Here is a 22,652-nt window from a genome sequence, read left to right on the forward strand (position 1 = left end):
TTGTCTTATAGATACATTTTGCCACATCATTCATCACTGTTTTATATCGTCTTCGTGTTTTTTTGGATTGGTGCTGCATTTTACATTTTTAGTTTCCCCCCTCCCTTTATTCATTTACTTTATACTGGAAGCTAATAACTGAGGTCATTGATAGAGTTCTGTAATGAGGAAAGCTTAGTCAAGTGATCCTAATAGACAGGTTAAGTCTTACGAATTAATATTTAATGTGCCGAGTTAGATACCTTTTGCATTGGAAATCATTGAAGTTGTTTTATTTAACTTCAGACTGCTGCTGTAATGTGTTTTTTGAGCTGTCTCTATTTTTCTATCTAAATATGCTTAAAGAACAATTATGATTTTTGTATTATAATAAACTTTAATACATATGATCTTACATATGTGTATGCCAGTGTAAGTACAGTGCTTCCCATAAGAACAATGGGAATCAGTGGTACTCTTAAAACAAAGTGAATTATATTTTAAGATCTCTTTATAGCCTGGACCAGGAAATTCAGCAGCTGAAACAAAAAATTTACGAGGGTGATGGTGGTCAGAAAGGAAATCACGGAACTTTGGAAGAGAGACTCTCCCATACGGCTTCCCCTACCAGCCCAACAAAGCCCCAGCCACCCGCCGCTCCGCTGGTTGATGATAGGTAGGTAGCCTGCATTTCTGCAATGTTTTGATAGGAATGCAAACAGTAGCTTTAGAGGAGAAATATTTTGAAAGATTGTTCTGCCAGGGTTGGATTCTAATTAAATACTGTAATTGTACTTAAAGAATAGTCTGGAAATAAAATTAATTTGCTGTATTTCACTCGAAATAACCAAGAGGCTAATCTGTTGCTCCTGTGCGGTTTGTTTTAGAATACAGGTGTGAAACTGTAGGCTTAAATGTATTTAAATTGGTTTTGTGTTTACAGTTACTTGTCTATATGGTGTTGCTTTAATACATAAATATTAATATTTAAAGGAAAACACTTAAAGCAACAAGGGAAATTGAATTGTCTTAAGCCTTTTTTAATAGGGCAGCTGCCTGGTATCACTTAAAATCTATTTCCTCTCTGTTCACGTTTATACATGCAATTGTTAGTATCAACTCTTGGAACGTTTGAAGACCAAACCTTTGTTAGCCCGAGTTGCCGATATTGCAAAAGTGATAAAAGTGAATCATTAAGTAACTAAAGATGCAACCCCGGCCTTCTAGTTCTTCTTCATCTCTCAGGGCCGCTTGTACATAGAGCTGTACACATAGCAGTGGCTTAACCTGTGCTCCATTAAATTGTCTAATTGCGATAACAAATTGTTAACCTTTGCCTGTTAAATGAACACTTGCTCAAAAGTCCAGGTTCCTTAAGGAGCGATAAAACTGGTCTAACATTAAGCCTGCCAGTTAAGAGTTGTGCAGTACTTAAAGCTCATAAGCGTTTCAAAGAGCCTTTTAGCCTGTCTTGATTTTTATCTAAGAGTCTACTTTTTTAAACTCTTCTATATCTTGAAGGATAAATGCCTTTATTGAGCAAGAAGTGCAGAGAAGGCTGCAGAATATTCATCATAAAGCTGAGGAGAATGATGTTAGCCTGTCCTGGTCTACCGAAAGTTTAAAGGTGAGCAGAGATGGGTAGGAAATCCTGACCTTCAATGCGCCATGTGCAACAACTGATTTGGTTTTGTTGTTCAATAATTTTCATGTTTTCCTATATTTACTTAATTTTAATTTACCAAAACATTAAACAATAAATCAGGGATATCAGTTTTAGATTTTGCTCATCTTTTTTTTTTTTTTTCCCCCCAGTGGCTGTTTTATCTTGTATTCCTTTTTTTTTTTTTTTTTTTTGCAGGGAAAAGTGTATAAATGAAATAGGAAGCTTACAGATAAAGTAAAAATCTTAATTTCATGTCTGTAAAATACATTGATAAAATTCTGTTCAGAGGAACAGCAATTGTTTATACTTGCAAACAAATGCTCATTTAAAAACTGGTGTTCTAATTCATTCAAATACTGGGTTGATTGACTTCTAGGCCAGTGGTTTAATAAATATCAGTAAGAAAACAGTTATTTTGGGCTATTAAAAAGAACGTCTCTTCCTAGAAATACTTTTAAATGAACTTATACAAGAAAGGCACTCTTTGTAATAATCACGTGTACCTTTTTTGTTCTTAGGATAATGAGAGGCTCAGTAATGGCACTGTTCAACGCAAGCTGAAGTATGAGGTAGGTCATAATTTGTCACAATGAAACGGTTGTCTTAAATTATGGCATAGCCTGTAATTAAATTTCTTAATGTTTAGCTGCATAATTAGAACTCTGAATTCACAGCAAGATTAATGGCTAATCGAGACAGCAATGTATTTTGCCAGCTGGAATTAAAGTGATTTTTTTTTTTTCAGATTGGGCATAGCTTTTTCCTTATTTGAAAGGTGTGGTGTTATTGTGGATGTTTCTTCCTTGTTCTGTCATGATTCTTAGTTTGGAACAGTATCCCTTTCCTGATTTTTAGAGGATGAAAGCGTTTCATGAGGAGAGATTGTCTGAATTCAGGATACCACTTCCCATTTGTGACTCCCAATGACCTCGCTACTGTAAGGGTGTCTCTAATATTAGCGGCAGCATCAGGCAAATTTGCTTTTGTCACGAAGGATTTGTACGTGTATTTTCAAGCTGAGGCTTAGACCTCTCACCGTATTTGGTTGCCTAACTATTGCTCGAAACATGGTTATTTACCTGTCTTGGGTTTAAACCATAATAGTAGGAGGGCTGCAGCCTCCTAAGATCCAAATCTCTGATTTGGACTTTTTTGGACTTTTGCACTGTTATTTTTAAACTGGAATTTTTACACTATCTTCAATAGCAGAGGATATTTTTTTCTGTGCATGTGTGGAAAACTAAGAAAGGGCTTAAAATTTCTGCATCGCCCTTTGACTTCCCTGTCGTTTTCAAGTAAAGCAAATATAAAGGAAGTGAAATGGATACTGTACAAAGGAAAAGCAGTGGTGGGCTGGGAAGATCAACCATTCCTGAATCAGACCTCAATCAATTCTGTTGGATTCTCTCTCTCTCTAATTTTGAGAGATTGTACAATGATTGTACCGATTTTGAATGATTATATAAACCGAATCAAAAACCAATCCTCAATTTAAGATATGTTCAAATCAGAAGATTTTTTTAAAAGATGCTTCTATTTTCTTCTTTTGAAATTTTTAACAGAAAAGTCAACAGTGGCAGCCACCTGATGGCTTTCCATTTATGTCTAAAGATGGCAGTTGTGCTTCTGAGTTGTGTGGAGAAAATGCAGAAGTAAGAGGCCATAAAAGACAGAAGGAATATACAGAGATGTGGGAATTATTTTCCAGTTCTGGAAGAATCTCCTCTCCTTTTACATCAGAGAAGGCACTTGAGAATGAAAGGAGTAATTCAGACCAGGAGAGCTTTGCTTGTCGTTGTGACATTGAAAGTAGTTTAATTCACTCCAAAAATACTAATACTTTAAAGAGTAAGAATGTTCCTTTTCAGAATGTTTTATCTACTTCTTTACGAAGTCATGACTTAAATAACGTGGCTTATTCACTCTGCAAGGTTAAAAATTTCAATCATTTTGACAATAAAATAATGACTTCTCAGGATTGTGACAGCTCAAGAACTGAATCTGATTGTTCCCACTTGAAACAGCTGTCTCCTGTAGGATCCTTAATGGGTGCTAATGAGCAGGATGGCTTTAACAACACATCGTGCCTTCTCTTTTCTCAGTCTAACGTACATTCTGAAATAATAACTTGTAAAGAAAATAGCCCATTTAACACACTGCACCCGACAATCGAAGACCAGTCTAGTAATTCTCAGCTTCCGACACAAAAAGCCTCTGGTCTGATTTCTTTTAAGTCAATAGCTTCTCATTCTGATGCGAGCCCAGAGCACACCTATGGTTTGGGCTATCTTTTCAGTAAGCTTTCCTGTCTTTACAAAGTTACCAGTAGTCATCTGCCCAACACTATGGTGTTTTCTAAACAAATTAAGGAGCTGGGAAGTTTGTGTGATGGAAACGAGAAATACGCACAAGCGGTATCATTAATAAAAAATCTACCGTTTGTAAGAAACTTGCAAGTAAATGTATTCTTCAAGTCAGATATGAATCAAGATATGACCCACCCTACCGATGATGCCAAAGCTCATACTGAAAATGTCATTCAGCCTGAATCCCCTGTGCAAGAGGCCATCACGATGTGTGTAAGCACAGGAATCTCTGATGCCTATGCAAGAAAGCCCTCTGAAGGCTTTGCGTGCTGTTGTAAAAAAGAAGAGCTGGAAAACAATCTTGTGTTAAGACAGAAATTTGTGCACTTTCCTGATATCTTCTTGAAGCTTCAGCTCTGTTCTTTGGAAAGAGTGCTGGAATTTTTGACCCGTGCCTTACCTCAAATTTGTGTTAGAATGGAGGAGTTGAAAGGTATATACTGGCTCGCTGTTGGCAATTGCAAAAAACCTGATCCACAACCTGCTTGCTTGCTGTTGTTCAGCTCCATTCTGTATGTCGTTGTTTCTTCAGTTGAACAAGATGTCTGCCAGAGTTCCTTGGCAATGTTTCATGAGGTTCCCATCATCACTATAAAGGAGATTCAAGTCGGCTTCGCTGGACAGAATATTAGTCTTCTGTGTTCTGCTGAAGATGGTTTACTCACAATATTTACCTATAACAAGCACTTCACTCAAAGAATTTGCCATGATATAATGAACATTTTGATTTCTACAACGGATGATGCTGTTTATTTAAATCACCAGCTCTTGAAAGATGATTTGATGCAGATTTCTCTTGACTGGACATCAGAAGTAGATGACTTAGTTTTATCAAACGGAATACGGTTGTCCTGTAAATTTAGAACTGAATTAGCTGATCTGGTTTACTTACTCCATGAAAATATGGGAGGTATTAAACCTTCATTAGGTGACACTCATGTACTGCTGTATACCTCGGTGAAAGTAGACTGTGCTAAGCAGACCGTGTATAGAGCTCTTGTTCTTACAACTACTCATATAGGACTCTTAAGGGAGTGTATTGTCTTTTATCCTGCAACTTACTTTTTCGATGCTTCGTGCCAACAATTACAATCTGACAGCCTCCAGTTGTACAGTTTGAATGATATCCGATGTGTAGTTTTGCCAGACAAAGAGAATTTCACCCAAATTGAGCTTGTGTTTTCTAGAAGGAGCAAGGTTGGGTCTGATTCAGGAATTGGTTTTTCAAAATACTGTGAAAAAGGAATAAATACCCAGCTGACAGTCATCCCATCAATTCTTCAAAGCAGTTTGCATATCCCTTCGGAAATCTGGAAATTAACATTCAGTTCAAGTGAAGAAGCCATTTGGCTAATTATGCATCTGACTAGGTGTTGAAATCCAAATACGTTTAGATACATTCAAAATAAGAGGCTAATGAATATTGATAAAATGCTTTTTTTTTTTTTGCTTTAATATATCAATAAGCAAAGAGTCCTTTCAGCTCGTAAGGAAATACCGTAGGGTGTGTACAGATATCTTAGCAAAAATCATTATTACTTGAGTGCTTACTCTTTTTGAATCTCTAATATCTACTTGGGAAGGTTAGGAAATTAAATGTTCCTATTTTATGTGGTAGGTGGATCAAAACTGTAATTACAGCTGTGTCTTCTGATTTTCATTTTGGCTGTTGTTTCTGGCTCCCTCCATCTCCTATCCATCTTCATTAATGTCTTCTCCATCCCTCCTTGTTTGCCTTTTTCTTAATCTTTCTGAACATCTTTGGTTTTCATGCTTCTCATCTGTTTCATGCCCTTGATCTCAATATTTCAAAACATCTGCGATATTATTATTTTTTTTTTTTGTCTGAGCTGTAAGATATGTTTAGGTTCCTAAGGTACATTCACTGTATGCTCTTAATACTAAGGGTGTTTAGCTTTTTATATTTACGATTTTGGGAAGAGTAGCATTGACAATTCTCTTCTGCTTCCGAGTTTTACATTGAGGATTATTGCACTCTCACATTAAAGTTTGTCACACGTGCAAGAGGAGTTGTGTTTGTTTATCCTAAGTTGTGTCGACAGAGGTAGTGGGGATTGTTGGATTTGCCATATTTCTTTTCTCATGGGTTTACCCTCTGCCCAGAGCTAACAGAGTATAGGCTACATGGACATAGTGCAACAGAAGAGGAAAAATGCAGAGAACATCCAATACTCTTTAAATTTCCCCCTCCCCTCCTTTTCTTGCAGAGAAGTGAGGCAATACATGGCTTTAAGTGAGTCCTATTTATTTTGTCAAATAGTTAACTTGTACACCCCCACAACAGAACAAGTCTTTACATCCCCTTGATGTGAGTGTTTAAGGGAAATGTGATGTGAAAATGAACCTGGTTAAAGGGTGTAAACAGGTGTTGGTTTTGCTTTGAATAGCATTTCGACCTTTGGTCATGCTACTATACCTGTGGTAAGAGAAGCGTTTCGGGGTTTATGATCTGCAGACATGCATTACCCATTGTCAGGTAATGGTAGGACTAGAGGGAATGGATTAGAACTAGAGATGGGTCGATTCAGGCTGGATGTTAGAAGTTCTTCACCATGAGGGTGGTGAGACACTGGAACAGGTTGCCCAGAGAGGTGGTGGAAGCCCCATCCCTGGAAGTTTTTAAGGCCAGGCTGGTTGGGGCTCTGAGTAACCTGATCTAGTGGGAGGTGTCCCTACCCAGGGCAGGGGTGTTGGAACTAGATGATCTTTAAGGTGCCTTCCAACCCTAACAATTCTATAATTCTCGTGCTCTTAAATGGATAGTTAGCAACTGGGGGTACTGCCTGAAGGGTGGAGTAAGTTTAACTCTAAAGTTCTCTCCATGTAATGTGCCTGGCTTGACTTTCCTCCTCTTCTGCTTGCTTACCGATGGGGTTGTTGATGCTGTGAGGTTGCATCTCTTGTAGTCTCTTAATATTAAATTCCAAGAAATAATGGAACTATTGAACATTACTAAAAGACTTCCATTAGTCAAAACTTCCCTTTAGCTTAGCACAAGGTTATTCTTTACTTGTTACCCTGTCAGATGTTCAAATAATAAGCCATTGTCTCCCATCTTTTGTTTCTTCCCTTGTAAGGGGGGCTAAATACCTTTGAATCCTGTTGCTCGAATGTGCCATCTGCCTTGTTCGAGGAAGATGATCTTTGGCAGAAAAGACAGTGATATCTAATCTGAAATTCTAAATTCTGTAAGCATATTTGCAGTAGAGGTGCAATCTTCTACTAGACGGAGTTAGACTTCAGTCTCTCTACTACTATAAGAACATTTCCCATTTGTTCTTGCCATATGTTAAGGACGGATAATGTAATTCATGTGGGATTTAAAAAGAAATAACTTGCATTGGCTGGGGGAGTTGTGTCTGGAAGGATGAATGCTGGTTTGGATGGAGAATTAAGGCGTTGGGTTTTTTATATCATAACAAAACTTTCTACTTCCTTAAGGAGGTCCAAAGATGAGGAAAATGTGTTGTATTCTTTTCAGATATGGTTTGTGTTTTTAAAAAAAAAGTATACACAAGTATCTCGCAGAACATGGAGCAGACAGAGTAGTTATGAGTTGGAGTGTAACCTCATGTCAGTCCAGTTTAAGAGTGGCTTCCTCACGGGCATCAGTCAGCCATTTCGTACCAAAGTTAATATCGAGTGTCCCTATCTGGGAGAACTGTCTTAATAAAGGCTGTTAAGTGACAGCAATTTCTGCAAATAATTCCTTTTTAGATTGTACCCCAAAGTTAAATGTTTGTGCCTGTTGTGTTCCAGATAACATGGTTTTCCTCCGTTGTGTTTGTTTTCAAATCTAACTCAATGAATATTCCGCAATTTTATGAAAAAATGACTTCACAGCAATATCTTTTATTCTACTGTAAATGAAACATAACATAATGATCGATGTTTATGACTATCAAAGCATTATTTAATGTATTAGGGTGTGTTTTTCAGAGTACTTTGTGTTTGAGATTATTTTCCTTTCTGACTATTAGCTGTTTGTAATAGTACTCTGAAAATGACTGCCAATAAATTACGTGTTGACGGAGGTGGCTTTAAGAGTGACTTTATGGTTTTATTGGTGTTTTAAAATAGATGATATTGTTGTCAAGGCAATGAACTCCTCTTTCCCCCAAGGAAAGAATTGCTTACATTTCTGTGCTCCAGAAATGAGTTTTAGTTGAAAAGCCAGTAAGTTGAGGACAAGTGAAAGAAGGGCACTATGGAGAGGAGAAAACCTTTGTTCTGCAAACAAAAGTCACTAAAAATATTTTTCCATTCCAGTGCAAACTTTTTTTTTATATTTTGACTGAAAAAAGAAGTTTGCGGAAAACACCTTCTAGAATAAAGCCACTTAATTGGAACTAAAAATCGCTTTGTGTTTTCTTTTTCTACTACTCTTAATGTTAACGTTAAGGGAAATGACATTGGCATTTATAGTTGACTAGTAATGAAATAACAACCTCCCCTTCTTGATAGCCAGGTGAAGATGCCAAAAAGCTGTCTGTAATAAAGACCATTCAGAGGGGCATTTATAAATGAGTTTCAAACTGTCCTCCAGCCCCTACACAACATCTACACATGTACTGGGAGTCACCAAGAGTTGCTGGAGAAGACACCAAGTGTCAATGAGCCAGAAGCCTGAGCCACGTTCATGTGTGGGGATAGTGTTGGTCAAGACTGAAGAATTTTGACCAAGCAACATGGCTCGTGGTAGTTGCTAAGGGATTGAAAATGAATGTTGAGAATACCGTATCTATATAAGTGATGGATCGCATCACTAAATACAAATATATAACCTGGTGATAACTTTAACGTGATAGTTTTTCAGTCTTTTTTGTTATTATTAACTCACATTTGTTATGGTGCTGTTATTTAAGTTAAGTTCACTACGTTTTTCAGACCAAGTATATTCAACTAAGAAAGTGAAGGACGACTTTAAAGGCAATTTCTGTACTTATTCACTGACAATGCTTGTGCTACTTTTGGACGCACTCACTGCAAAGCATTCATCTTTTCAGTTGCAAAAATACTTAATTTTTGACGTAACTTCAGAGTTACAAACTCCCAACTGGCTGTTAGTCAGAAGAATGTGCCCTCATTACAAATACTTTTTTAGACTTTTTTGTCCAGACCATGAAAACTTATCATAGTTGAGTTTTCTGTTAATTAGATATGATTTAGAGAAAATAGTAGGAAACTGTTCTGACACTGGATTGCTATGTTATCTATACCTTATTTAATTATCAAATGAGTTTGGATTTAAAAGTCTAAGATCTAGGCAATTTCTGAATTGCCTTGGTCCCCTGCAGCTTTGCATGATATTGTAAACAGGCTTGTTATATAAAGATAAAGACATACAAAAAATATGGCTGACTGTGAAGGCTTGATCCATATATTTACTTGTTTTCAAAGATGGTTAATACAAAGTCTTCTGCTTTCCCTTGGTTTTAATATCTGAGCTGAAAATGCCTTTTCAAAGAATAAGCAATATTTTTGAAGACACTTCACCATAATTTTTTCATGCATAGCAAAATGCTAGGGCTTGCTTATAGAAGGAGAGCCACTTTTGTTTCCAAGTAATTCCTTCATTATTTGAAATAACTTCTGCCTCCTCCATGCTGTCTTTCCCTTCTCTTCTGGCCGAGGACGTTTTCTCATTTTTAGTGAAGTTCTTTTCTTTTTTTCCTTATGTAGTGATTTTGGTTTTCCTTTGTTCTCCCTATTTGGTATGCACATGAAAGCGGATGGTCTGTCGTTCTCTGGGAGCAAATCCAGACGGCCTAAAGGACCCAATTAAAATTAGTATTCCACGCTATGTCCTGTGTGGGCAGGGAAAGGATGAACACTATGAGTTTGAAATAAAGGTAAGTGCTTTTCAGTTGCTTGTCCTTAACGTTTGGTGTCTCTGTAGACACGTTGCTTGCATTTGTACAACGGTAGCATTGTAATAACAATAATAATAGAAAAATGCCCTTTGTTTAAAACCAAGCGGTTTGTACTTTCCTCTGTCCAGTTGTTAGTGTTGAGTGTGACAGCATCACAGTTAGCAAAGATGGAAACAGCGTCTGGAAACGCACCTGAGAATCTGCTGAGTCCAGAAATCACCTTACTAACCCCGATGAAATGTAGGGCTTTTTGCGCTAAACGCAACTTTTGGTTCTGTGTCTTTCCGTTGTCTAAGTGGCTTCAGTACTGCTAAATAAGAGGCTGTGAGGGGGCATGCACCGTGCAGGACACTACAGAGACAGGTGTTTTTCAAGAGGATCCATTGTACACAGGGGGCTGGTGGTCAAACGCTTGGGGGTGAGCAGTTCCGGATCCAATATCGAATAATTCAGTTGGAAGTGTTTCAGAGTGGAGGATTAAATGCATTTTACTCACAGGAAAGCGCCTTATTGAGATGTGTCAGGTATAGAAAACTTGTAGACTTGAAATATTTACCTGTAATAATGAAAGCATAATTGAAGCATTTTGCACGTATCCACAACAAAGACTTGATGCCTTTCAGGCTCTCTTTGTTGTTCTGACTCTTCCCACCCTGCTTTTCCAAGGTCTCGCTCCTCCAAAGTGGTATCTGCTTCCCTTCCATTCTAGTGGCTTCCTCAGTTGATCTGTGCAGAAATGCTGGAAAAAAAATGCATATTCATTATGTTTCCTCTGGTACTAAGCCAGTGTTTTTTCAAAGCAAGATGTGAAGTCTAATTGGAAATGTGTTCTCAGCGCATGTGGACATGTAGCACAACGGATGTACATGGCATCAGAGACAGAACTGGCAGCCGCCTTCCCTGAATGTGCTGCCAGATGCTTCCTTAGCTGGTGGAAGTTCAGAGGAGTGACCTGCCCTCACAGTCTGCAGGACCGTTGTTCAACTGTGCTCACATTCCCTTTTACAAAGGCTTTTATTAGGATGGGCAATCTTAGCTCTGTTTGAGCTAATTAAATTTTCATCTCGAAACATACTGCACAGTTTGTGGATGGAATACTTCCTTTTGCCTTTTGAACTTTGAATTTCCTGGGGCCAGTGAAAGCCCAGAGCCATAGAGACGCTGAGAGAAGAGTAAGCGCATACAAAACCTCCCCCTCCTGTTTGTAAAAAAGGACTGTTTTAGCTGCCAACTGGTTTCTGCACACGGGATTTACTAAACTGGGTAATGGTTTGTGACGGTAAATACAGTAAAAAGGTATTTTCTCTTTTTAGTAAGATCGATTTTTTTTTTTTTTTTTTTTTTTTTTTTTTTTTTTTGAGTATTCTCCCTTCATCCCTAAAACCCATGTAAGCATCTGCAAGATCTTAGGATGAAGGAACAGTTAAAGGGTATGTGCAGGAAGACTTGAACTTACCTGGAAGGAAATGTAATAGAAGAAAACTGTTGGAAATGGTTGGGATTTGTAACCTGGAAAGAACTGGAGGATGTATCAAACAGAGACAAAAATGCATTTGAAACTAGGCTCCAGCAGTTCTGTTCCTTGTATTTGGCTTCTGTGAGAACCTAACCTCAGGAACGGCATGGAAGGACTGGATGCTCTGGCTAAGAGTGGGGTACATGGAACGCCTATTCTCTTCTGTCCTACTTGCCAGTACCATTTTTTCTCTCCCTCCTGTGCTGTTTTTAGGCCGCATCTAAAAGAAACCCCTGCTCAAATAGCTGCTTTTCAAAGCAAAGAAATGGATGACATATGGGGTATCACGGGCTATCACTTCAATAATTGTATTCTTTTCCTGTCAGCGTCCTTAGAGCACTAAATATTTTTGTGGAAGCTCCTATGGACCTTAGTTTGGCAATCTTTGGGGTGTTTCTTACAGTCATTCCCTTACACAAATCATTCAGCTGTTTCTGCTTTTTCCTTTGCCTCCAGGCCTCTCTGTCACAGTGGGCTGCTTTTGCTGTGGTCAGGATTTGGCTCCAGGCTACAATCCGCAGACCTTCCTCAAACTTTTCTATTTTAAACCTTTCCCCTGCAGAGCTCCCAGCTCGAATTTGATCTGTATTAATCTTCAGCTGCTGTTAATTTTATTCTGCGGGAAATCAGAATATATGGCCTCGTGGTTTCTTTTGCCTTAAAAATCAGGAAGGTAGGAAGACAGGGCAGGGAGAAGAGAATGTGTACCCGTCTATTTCATCGCTTCTTGATGGGTGAGGATGCTGTGTCAGTTGTTGAAATAATTCCTTATTTCAGCCTTACTTTACTTTCTTCAAGTTTATTTTCAGGTGATCTCATACCAGAATACATGTCAGTCTTTGGGAAGAGCTGGGGCATTGTTAATCTCATTTCCTTTGCCAGCTCCCAAGTAAGTTTTCTTCACCAAGGTTCCTCTTGCTCTTGGGAAAATGGGTAGGTGACCTATTTGCATGTAACAGCACTTCGAAATCTGACGAAGGGGCAAGGGTTGATTGAGCTGAATTGTAAACCCTTGAATCCTAGGTATCTTGTAAGTATTTTCTTCAGCAGATGTTTCTAGTCATTGTGTTCATAGTTAAATCCTGGCATATTGCTGTATAGGGGAATAAATATAATAAATTTCTATATGTAACAAATATATAAGTTTCTTTTTGTGACATGCAGTAGTAAAAATGATTTCCTTTATACACCAAAAGGGAGAGAGTGAGTTCCACTTTTCTTGTCAGCGTCACGGTCAGTTCATAAGTCTTTCAACCCGAACATACCATCCAAAAATGTTTTCTTTTAGTGCAGGTTCACCATCTTGTCCATCTAGGCATATACAACAGTTTGGAACAGGCCAACGAGACGGTCTGTCCACTCAGGTTCTTCCACTGGATATAGATCCTACTTTAAGATGTTGAGTGACTCTCAGGAGAACCTATTGGAGAGAGTTCAAAATCAAAACGAAGCCCGTACTTTATTAGAGTTAAGATAGCACCTTCTCCTTTTGCAGCAAGAGATGTCACAGAGCTGTTTGTGCTCATCTGCTATTAAGAATTCAACATGAATAGATACATTTCCAAAAAAACCTTCCATTTGAGTGACGGTTTTATATGTTGTCTTTAAAGACACGATGAAACAGTAGTAACCTAATCAGGTCTGAACATATTGATGTTAGAGCTGAGTCAGAGTACCAACACACTATTCTTGTATTCTCCTCTTCCTTTCATCTTGTTGTGATACGTGAAATATTCAGAGAAGGCTGAGCTAGAAACAGCATGTGGGAAGAGCTTTTGCGCGGGTAAGACCGTTGGCATCTGTCACAGACAGTGCCTGTGGCTGCAGGCAGTATCTGTGGAGGGCAAAGGAGCAGCCAGGCAGCAGGGAAAGGGGGAACTCCCGCTCACATAAAGGCAACCGGGGTCTCCCGAGAGCAGGTGAGGGAAGCAAAGCCTGGAATCAAGCCCAGTCCTGCAGGGGATCCTCTGACAAGAAGGAAAGTTTGTAGATAAGCCTTCTCATTTTTATTCAGCTTTCCCTCGTCGTTCCGAGTTCTCTCATTTTATTTATCCTGTTTGATATTCTTTCAAAACTGGCTTTTTCTTGTGTTTCAAAGCCGTTCAGTCATCTTTCTTTGCCAAGTTCTCTACGGAGAAGATCCAGGCAGATGCACCCCAAAGCAGTGCTTTTCTCCAGGTCCGGTCACAGTTCTGGTCAGCCAAATGTCGGGGTGGGTCTGCTCAAAATATCGGTGTTTGTAGTCACAGTTTCTTTGTGAGCTCAGTGAGCTATTGCAGAATTGGAGTAGAGCAGCAGCAATGCTCACTGATACGTATTTCTTAAAGAAAATTCTGCATGCCCCATATGTATCTAAATTAGAAAAAAAAAAAAGCCTAATCTGTCCTTCTGTCCTCAACTTTGTCAGATTAATCCTCTCAATAATGAATACAAAAAATTTTCCAAGAAATTTTTAAGCAAGTTTTAGTTTTTCAGGTGCTGTATTCATAGACAGCCCGAGGAACAGTTTCAACAAGGCTTGTTTTGAGAAATGTGAATTTTCACAATTACTGCAGACAGTTTAACCAGCCCAGATAAGTAAAGTGGGCGTGTTCTGTTCTTTCTGATTGCTTCAGAATCAGGTTGGAATATTTCCTCCCCACCTGTGGGTTTTTATTATATTTCTGTGGAGCACAAGGGGAACAAATTCTGACATGCTTTACTGTGAAAGCTGAAAACGTCTGTTAGGTTATTTCCTGGCAATCATCGTGCAGAAGAAGAGTTTAAGGAGACAAGACTGTGGTACTTCCTTTCAAATTTTTAAGTTTTACATAGGAAATGGTAAGCTTGAATAAAAAGACAAAAGTCACAATTCTGAGGCAAGTGTCGGATCACATAAGTGCCCAGATAAGAGTATTTTGAAAATCTGTCCTACAGGTTTACTCAACCATATTTATTTTTTTTAATTAAGAAAATATTTTAACTACCATGTTAGCAAATTACAGGTAAAAAGTAAAGGGCTTTTAAAATTTGCTTTACTTGCTACTGTTCAAAAGATTTGAATATGTCTCAGTCCCAGACATACAGAGCCTATATAGTCTGCCGTACAGCGTTTTTTAAATGGGGGAAAAGAATCCTAGCCCAAACTGGTCGGATTGGCTGTAGAAGTAAAAGGCCCTGTTCTGGAAATGCTATTGCTATGCCAAGTGCCTTGTAAATCTCCTATTGATTCTAATAACGTTCTTGTTGAGCTTTGGGGACAGGTTAAAATTTTGTTTAGCTTTGAAATTAGTTTTCCAATAATATCAGCAGTAACAACAATACAATTTTGCAATACGTTACCTGCTAGTCTCATTACAAGAATTAGGAAAGTAAACGAAGAGGATGACAGGGACCGGAGTCAGGTCTAGCCAAGCCACCAGGGAACGCTCTGCAGAAAATCCTTCAGTTTTCCTGTTTTCCTTCCTGTTCATCTCTAACAAGTCGTTTATTAAACTTTGCAGAAGAAAACTGATAAATAATTGGCTGCAGGCAATTTGATTTGGGTGAGTTTGGTACCACCTTGTCACCTAGAGAGCTGCCAGATGCAGAGCTGACAACTGGATTGGTGAGCTGACATACACGCTCTTCCCCAGGCTGTGCAGCTGGAACAGTCCTTGGATGCTTTGTGCTGGATGGCTCCCCTAAAGGCACGCTTCTGTGACAAACCTAGGGGGAAACAATGGTCACTTTTGAATAAAGATCATGTACAAATGAAATTATCACAGCAAAATTTCACAAGTCAGAACTATTAAAATACAGAATTAAAGCAGAAGGTGTAACATCTTTATTTTATGATTATCCATTGCACTCTGATGTTTACTTGAATATTAAAACCACAAAGCCCTTTATATTAAAGTAATTATTCAGAACAAAGTGGTTAATTGGTTAATCAAGATCAGCGCAGCTTGCTTATTCCTGAATAGTTACTTTTTTTTAGTTTTTTAGTTAAGCCTGCCCTACTCATGTTAAATCCATTCACTTGATTTGTGAAGTTTGAGATGCTGTTAACAATATATTGAGGGAGGGCAACTGCGTGAATTTTTTTAGTAAGGTAACATAGTCCATCGTGCAGATGTCCTAGTAGCAGGCAAGCTTATTGGTGACATGGAAGATGACTTTTATCCAAAATAATTAATCTACTTTATGGAGATGTGCTAGAAGAACCTACGTTTTAATATTTGTGAAAAGTTTTGAGAAGGCCAATTTTGTTTACTTAGATCTTTCAGTTAAAAATAGAGGTAAATGTAGGGGGAAAAAAACCCACCAACAAAGCAAAACCAAAAAGCTTGGTTCCTGATGTCCTAAGACATGCAATAATTTTTGGTTTCCAGACCACTTTGCCTGGTTTCCCTGCTGCGTATACACCAGCAAAGGCGACGGGGATGGGGAAGGGTGGACCAGAGATGAATTTGTTGTGAAAATGAAGTAGCAGTTGTCAAGAGCAGTGCTTGGGCTCTGGGTTGGTTTTTTTTGGGGTTTGTTTGTTTGTTTGTTTGTTTTTTCTCTTACTTGGTTATCTTGCTCCATTGTGATTTTCTGTCCCTCTGTAACTTCGGCACGCTCAGTAGTGAGGGGATCTACTGGCTCGTTTTAGGAGTCACTATAGGATTAGAATCCAAGCCTGCGTCTTTGTGAAATGCATTTTGTGAAAATGCTCATTTTTGATCATCACGCATTAAATTCATAGCTAGGCAGAGGCAATATCGTTTATCAGGCCTGTTAGGTTAAAAAAGCAACAGTCTTTTCAGGTTTAGGCAATGCCAGTTGGCTTTTTCCACCTCTACTAGGTGGTGTAGAAAAATGCCTCGTCTCCCTGCTGCGTTGCTTCTTGCTACCCTTGGATCACCAGAGCTACAGAAAGACCTCGCTGTAAAATCAAAGGCTCCAGTCATAGGACTTTTGTGACCCACTTACAAATTTCTTTCATTTCGCCTAATTTCAAACAGAGAAAAATTTTCATTCCCTGAAATGTCGGTTGGTTTCTCAGGTTCAGCCGGGATTTGGTGAATAACTGATGGCAAGGTTGGCCTGCCCTCCCCCTTCGCTCCTGTTGCTGTGCGCTTTATTCACGGGAATAATTCTGTTGATTTTAATGAAACTTCCTGTATAAACGGGATGTTCATCAACATGTTGATGACACAGGCACAGAATGCTTTTAAGTAATGTCTTCTACTGAAAGCCGGCATATATAATTTTTTGCCTGACAAATTGGAATCCCATTCTATGTGATAATGAGTTCTGTGTGTCCGAGAAACTTGTATTTATTATTTGTGTGTGTATCTGTGTATACGTGTGTGTGCATGTATGAGAATATATACATTTCTATGGATGTATAGAGAGGCCATATTACAGTTGTGCTGGGTGTTATTCATTCATTAATGGAGCACCCGCTGATTGTAATGCTGTGAGCTGCGTAGATGCACCAAGGAGTGATTGGGGATATTTTAATGTGTTTACAGCCTTGTCAAACCACACCGGAATAAGGAATAAACGCGTTCAGTTTTTTTGCTTTGCAATCAGCATTCCTTAATAAATACGGTTCTGTCGCTGTAATGAAAGAAAAATTAAGTAAACCTATAAAAGCTTATGAATTTAAGGGAACTAAGAATTGCCTGTTTTAGTCTGATAACCTTGTGTACTGTGTGGTTTTTAGTGTTAGGCATTGTGTGGTTTTACTTCTGTTTCTTCTTTTTTTTATCGTCTGATACAGATAACAGTCCTGGATGAGACGTGGACAGTGTTCAGGCGGTACAGTCGTTTTCGGGAAATGCATAAAACTTTAAAACTGAAGTACCCAGAGGTAAGTTCTGGTAAATCTTCTTTTGCAGAAAAGGGTAGACGTAGAGACTTGAAAATAAGGGTTTTTTTTTCTTTTTTGAAAGAAGTTTACTCAAAACCAATATTCCTCTCATCCGTATGCTTCTAGTAAGATTGGCAAGCCCTTCAGCAGTTTAAAGATTCAAGGCTGCTAGATACAGGATGGATGTTGCAGTGAAACTGTGACTCCGTGTGTTGCCTCGAGGCATTAATTCCCTTTGCTGCTGACTGGCATCGTTCCCTGGAGGTTCCTGTTTGTTCGTTGCAAGGTACTTGCAGTCAGATCGTGTCATCCTGACAACTCCTCATTTAACAGAAGAGCGTTGTTCCACAGATACCTTTTTGTAATAGCGGCTTCCAGGTTTCTGCAAAATGGAAAATTGATCTTTCTGACCACCTCGGAGACTCTGGGCATTCAGGATATGAGGAGCTGTGCCTGACAGAGCTTTATTTCGTCGGAGCGAGCGTTTGTAGAATTACAGTTCTTGGTTTCCACATCTAACTTTTAATTATTAACATTTGGCTTCCTTTCTACATGTTCCCTTGGATATTAGAAGAAATAAATCTTTCAAGCAGTGGAAGTGATCCTGACTTGAGAGTTAGCACAAGTAAAGAAGCCTGGGCCATATATTCATGGGCAATATATTAAAAAAAACACCAATATGCTCGAAAAAGAGAGAGATGCAATCCTGTGCAAATGCTTTCTTGGTCTTCATTGACATATTCTTTAAGCTAAAAACTAACTGAGCATGGAACGACCTTGAGTTTTAAAGAGTAAAATATGTAGATCTGTGTTTTGTAAGGATTCTGGGACTTAAGATCATTCACATTCCAAAACACTATGAAAACCCGAAATTGAAACTGCCACGCACCAAATACCGAAGGAAAAGTTTCAAAAAAAAAAAAAAAAAAAGAGAAAAGAAAACTAGGTCAAAATTTTAAAGGTAAAAATGAGTTTTGAATGGAAAATCGAAATGTTCTCTTTCCACAAATACTTTTAAAAATATTACTTGTGAATGAACATCAGTATCATATTTTAGATTCGAATGAATTGCCATTTCTTCTGGAATGCTAGAGTTATAGTCTGTCAACGGTAATATCCTAATTGCATCTAACTCTTGAAAAAACAGCTAGGCAGTCATCCAGTTGAAAAAGAAAGGGGCCACCTGAATCCCTCTGCAGACTGATCTTCCCCGTTTAGGAAAATATGTGTTTGAGTAGTCATTTTCAGAGTCTGTTATCGGTCCTGACAATAAATTGAGGAGTAATTGAATTTGGCTTTTACGGTTATGTCAGAGGGAGATCAGCTTCTTTCTTATATGTAGTAATCAGATTCAGGAGAAATCTGATGTTCTTAAAGCCGCTATTAAAATGTCCTGTGTGCTGCAGCGTATTCATGTCACTTCTTTGAATCAAACGTTTGTGATTCACAGTAGAAATTCAGGCTTTTTGTGGTGTTACAGGAGGGAGTGGGAGTTTTCTTGGGTTTTGTTTGTTTCGAAGAACCATGGGAACATAGGAGTGGTATTAATAGGTCAAAATAAAGTCCAGCATCCAAGAACATACAACTACATACAAATGAGGAAAGAAACCCCAGTCTAGAGCTAAAGGTATATAGCTTTCTTCATCTTGGAGTCTTCCTAGCTGAAGTTATTTTTGTTGTAATTAATAAGTCATAATTAATATTTTCCCTGAGGATTTTATCTATATTTTCCATTCTCTACACCACTCACTTTATACATATCTTATATAGGCAATTTTCTTTTGCTGCTTTTGTTTTTTAGCTTCTTCCTGCGGTTGGTGGTCATGCTTGCAAGGTTAATACATTCTCTAGTTTAACGTGCCAGTTGGTTTCTTACTGACACTTCTGTGTCGCCATATATCTGTGTCTTAGGTAAACTTACTGAGATTCATATCTAGTACGTTAAAGGAATTATTGGTTTAACTATGCAGGTGATTAAATTTCAAATTTCCCATAGGAAACGCTTCATAGTATGTTTTATTAAGTTATCTGTTCCCTTCTCAACAATTTTTGTAAGTCGGGGCAAATACCAAGTCTAGTAAGTTTGACAATATAACTTTCCCTAAAATATCATACTCTTTGGTGAAACATAGTAATGTGTTTTGGCTTCTAATATACTTAAAAGACATGTTTGGTCACATTATTTTCTGAAACAAGAGATCTATAGCTTTAGTAGTATCTTCTTCCAGCCTTTATCAAGCCTCCACTTCACAACAGCCTTCAAAAAATTACCAGTGAGGTTCAAGTATGCGTATCTTTGCCAAGGACAAAGCACGCTAAAGTTCAGGAGAAGTGAGATAAGAATTTGATCATGTCATCTACTGCTTTTAGAGAGGTACTGTCGCTTAAGTACCTGTTCTGGAAGCCCTTGCAGCACTGATGTTGTCTTCTTTATTTTACATAGTACAGGCTGTCGCCTTGTGTCCACTCCAGCTGTGGCACTCAGGGCACCGCGAGGAAATGGCAAGTTTGTGGGCAGAAGAAACCTAGCTAATACGCAATTGGTTTCTTCTACTTGTCAGCATTTCTATAAACTACTGTGTCCTTGTTTATCAGAGGGGAAGAGCACATTGCGATAGATGAAACATAATATCCTGTGCTGTCTTGAAGATTTGGTGTTTGTTTTCTTTGAAGGAATCTCATTATCGATGTTACATATGTGAATGATGGATAGCTTCCCATATTTTTACCTTTATTTAAAATAGCCTTAATTTATGGTAATTTTGGATTAGTTTTGCAACGTGAGTAGGAGTTCAGTTTGTTTGGTAAATTGAAAATCATCTGTCTGCGTCTGCTCATCTGTCATTGACCTAATTTGGGATTTACCATGATGCTAAAATGCATTTTAATACCAAACTTGGCAAAGTTGCGTACTTAGTTACAGTATATTATTCCAAAGAAAGTTGATCCTTAAAAGCGATGTTATCAGAATCCATCAGAGTTAAATTTTATCTTGCATAGTTCACCTTCCAACTCTAAATTAATATTTATAATGAACAGCGAAAATACTGTGGACGTGTTTAATGTATGAGTGTCCTGCTTTTAGAAGTGAACTTTACAGCTCATTAGTTGCTGAGCTCTGAGTTACTACATCAGTATTTTAATAATTTGCTGATCTTGCATTTCGTGTTGCTGCCACTGAATTCCCAGAGGAGTGTATTGGCAAACTGATTTATTAGGAAAGTTTAAAAAAAAAAAAGTGTCTCTTTCAGAAGCGGAAACTATCTAACGTCTTCCAGTCTTACAATATGCCACATATTTTATACACCTGCACGTTTTTTCTAATGTAATTAAGTGGCTGCTGACAACTGGATATCTAATTGAAGTATGTCATATGCAAATTTTGAAAGACTGAAGAAGCTGCAGCAGGGTGAGATCATGCCAGTGACAGATAAGCACCAAGCATTTAACGGTGCCTGGTTTTTTTTTCGGTCTGCATGATTGTCATTTGCCCAGCTTCAGCTTTCTTACACTGCTACATTATTAATGACTCCCTTATTATTTTTGGAATTCTAATTAAGACCATGCTTGGCTTTCAGTTGCAGTAGTCTCTGTAATGAGTGTACTTCTTGTTTGTTAGTCAGAAACAGGAGCAAACGGGGTCTTTAATAGAGAAGTGAGAACTTTCAGAGTAAGATTCTCCTTTTTTTCCTTCCTCTTTATCTTTTCTTATCAGTTCATGGTTTTGAAAGTCTACCAGAGTGCTGGTTTCTGCAGAAAACCTTCCCTTCCTGATCAGTGTCTTGCTGTGAGGGGAAAACCCACTCTCCCATCTCTGTTAGTTCAGCAAGGTTGAGTGATGTACTGTTGTGATGGCCAGTGCTCCCTTCTTCACGCTTTCTTATCTCTTCCCTCTTTCAAAGGAGAGCAGAGGAACAATTGTCTATTTGTTTTTACCTACCAAAATCCAACGTTTATGAAGTCCCTCCTTATTGTGGGAGTCCTTAATTCCTACTTGGAGCAAGGTGTCTAAATTGGGTTTTGTGGGGTTTTCACTGTAGGCTCTGCTTATGGAGTTCCCTGTCAATCTTCTTGAAACATCTTTGTGTGCGTAAAAATCTCTACATGGTGTTAAGGGAAGGACCTGCTATTGATGCATTTTTATTAGTAATAGTGATTCTTCACTTAAAATATTAGTTAAATCCGTGGATACCTGCCAAAGAGAAGATAAATGGTATGCTTGCATTTATAGACTCATTCATGGAGATAAGGACATATGTCTGTAGGCAAGACTTCTGCAGGAGTGCCAAAGCTATTGACTTCTGGCTTATTCAACAGAATAAGCAATAATTTGTGTATTTGTATTTGATGAATGGAGGTCTGTATATAAATACATTATTGTATCTTTCACAGTCTCACAGAATCATAGAATAGTCTGGGTTGGAAGGGACCTTCAAAGGTCATCTAGTCCAACCCCCCTGCAATGAGCAGGGACATCATCAACTCCATCAGGTTGCCCAGAGCCCCATCTAACCTGACCCTGAATGTTTCTAGGGATGGGGCACCTACCACCTCTGGGCAGCCTATGACAGTATTTCACCAACACCATTGTAAAGAATTTCTTCCTTATATCTAGTCTAAATCCACCCTTTTTTAGTTTAAAACCATTGCCCCTTGTCCTATCACAGCAGGCCCTGCTAAAAATTCTGTCCCTGTCTTTCCTGTAGGCCCCCTTTAAATACTGAAAGGCCACAATAATGTCTCCCCAGAGCCTTCTCCAGGCTGAACAACCTCAAGTCTCTCAGCCTGTCCTCACAGGGGAGGTACTCCAGCCCTCTGATCATCTTCGTGGCCCTCTGCTGGACCCGTTCCAATGTGTCTTTCCTGTGCTGAGGGTTCCAGAGCTGGACGCAGTACTCCAGGTGGGGTCTCACCAGAGCAGAGTAGAGGGGCAGAATCACCTCCCTCCACCTGCTGGACACGCTGCTTTTGATGCAGCCCAGGATAAAGCTGGCTTTCTGGGCTGCAAGTGCACGCTGTCGGCTCATGTCCACCTTTTCATCCACCAGTACCCCCAAGTCCTTCTTGTCAGGGCTGCTCTCAGTGCCTTCATCCCCTGGCCTGTATTGATAGCAGGTGTTGCCCCGACCCAAGTGCAGGACCCTGCACTTGGCCTTGTTGAACCTCATGAGGTTCACATGGGCCCGCTTCTCAAGCCTGCCCAGGTCCCTCTGGATGGCATCCCATCCCTCAGGTATGCTGACCGCAGCACTCACCTTGGTCTGTGTTGTTGATGAAGATATTAAACACTCTAAACCACAGAAGGACCACTTATAATTTTTAAAGATTTTCAGGTTGTAATTGAGCCAGCTTCCCCTTCTGCTGGTCTGGTTTTTATCATCTCGCATGACTGAATGGGTGCATAATATCC

The 22,652-nt window shown here is 38.8% G+C and overlaps 1 protein-coding gene across 9 annotated transcripts in view; it reads left to right on the plus strand.

Annotated features, from left to right (window-relative positions):
- Positions 1 to 22,652, plus strand: part of KIF16B (kinesin family member 16B) — a 139,713-nt gene that overhangs the window by 82,578 nt on the left and 34,483 nt on the right. For 4 of the 9 annotated variants that reach the window (XM_074578426.1, XM_074578428.1, XM_074578430.1 and 1 more), the window contains 5 exons: positions 485 to 655; positions 1,501 to 1,606; positions 2,164 to 2,214; positions 9,762 to 9,884; positions 17,153 to 17,242. In XM_074578426.1, coding sequence (XP_074434527.1) covers positions 485 to 655; positions 1,501 to 1,606; positions 2,164 to 2,214; positions 9,762 to 9,884; positions 17,153 to 17,242 — 541 coding nt within the window. Of the gene's footprint in view, positions 1 to 484; positions 656 to 1,500; positions 1,607 to 2,163; positions 2,215 to 9,714; positions 9,885 to 17,152; positions 17,243 to 22,652 lie in introns of all 9 variants that reach the window. The other 5 variants (XR_012585904.1, XR_012585905.1, XM_074578427.1 and 2 more) reach the window with 3 other exon arrangements.

Source organism: Larus michahellis, chromosome 3, assembly GCF_964199755.1.
Source record: "Larus michahellis chromosome 3, bLarMic1.1, whole genome shotgun sequence".
NCBI lineage: Eukaryota > Metazoa > Chordata > Aves > Charadriiformes > Laridae > Larus > Larus michahellis.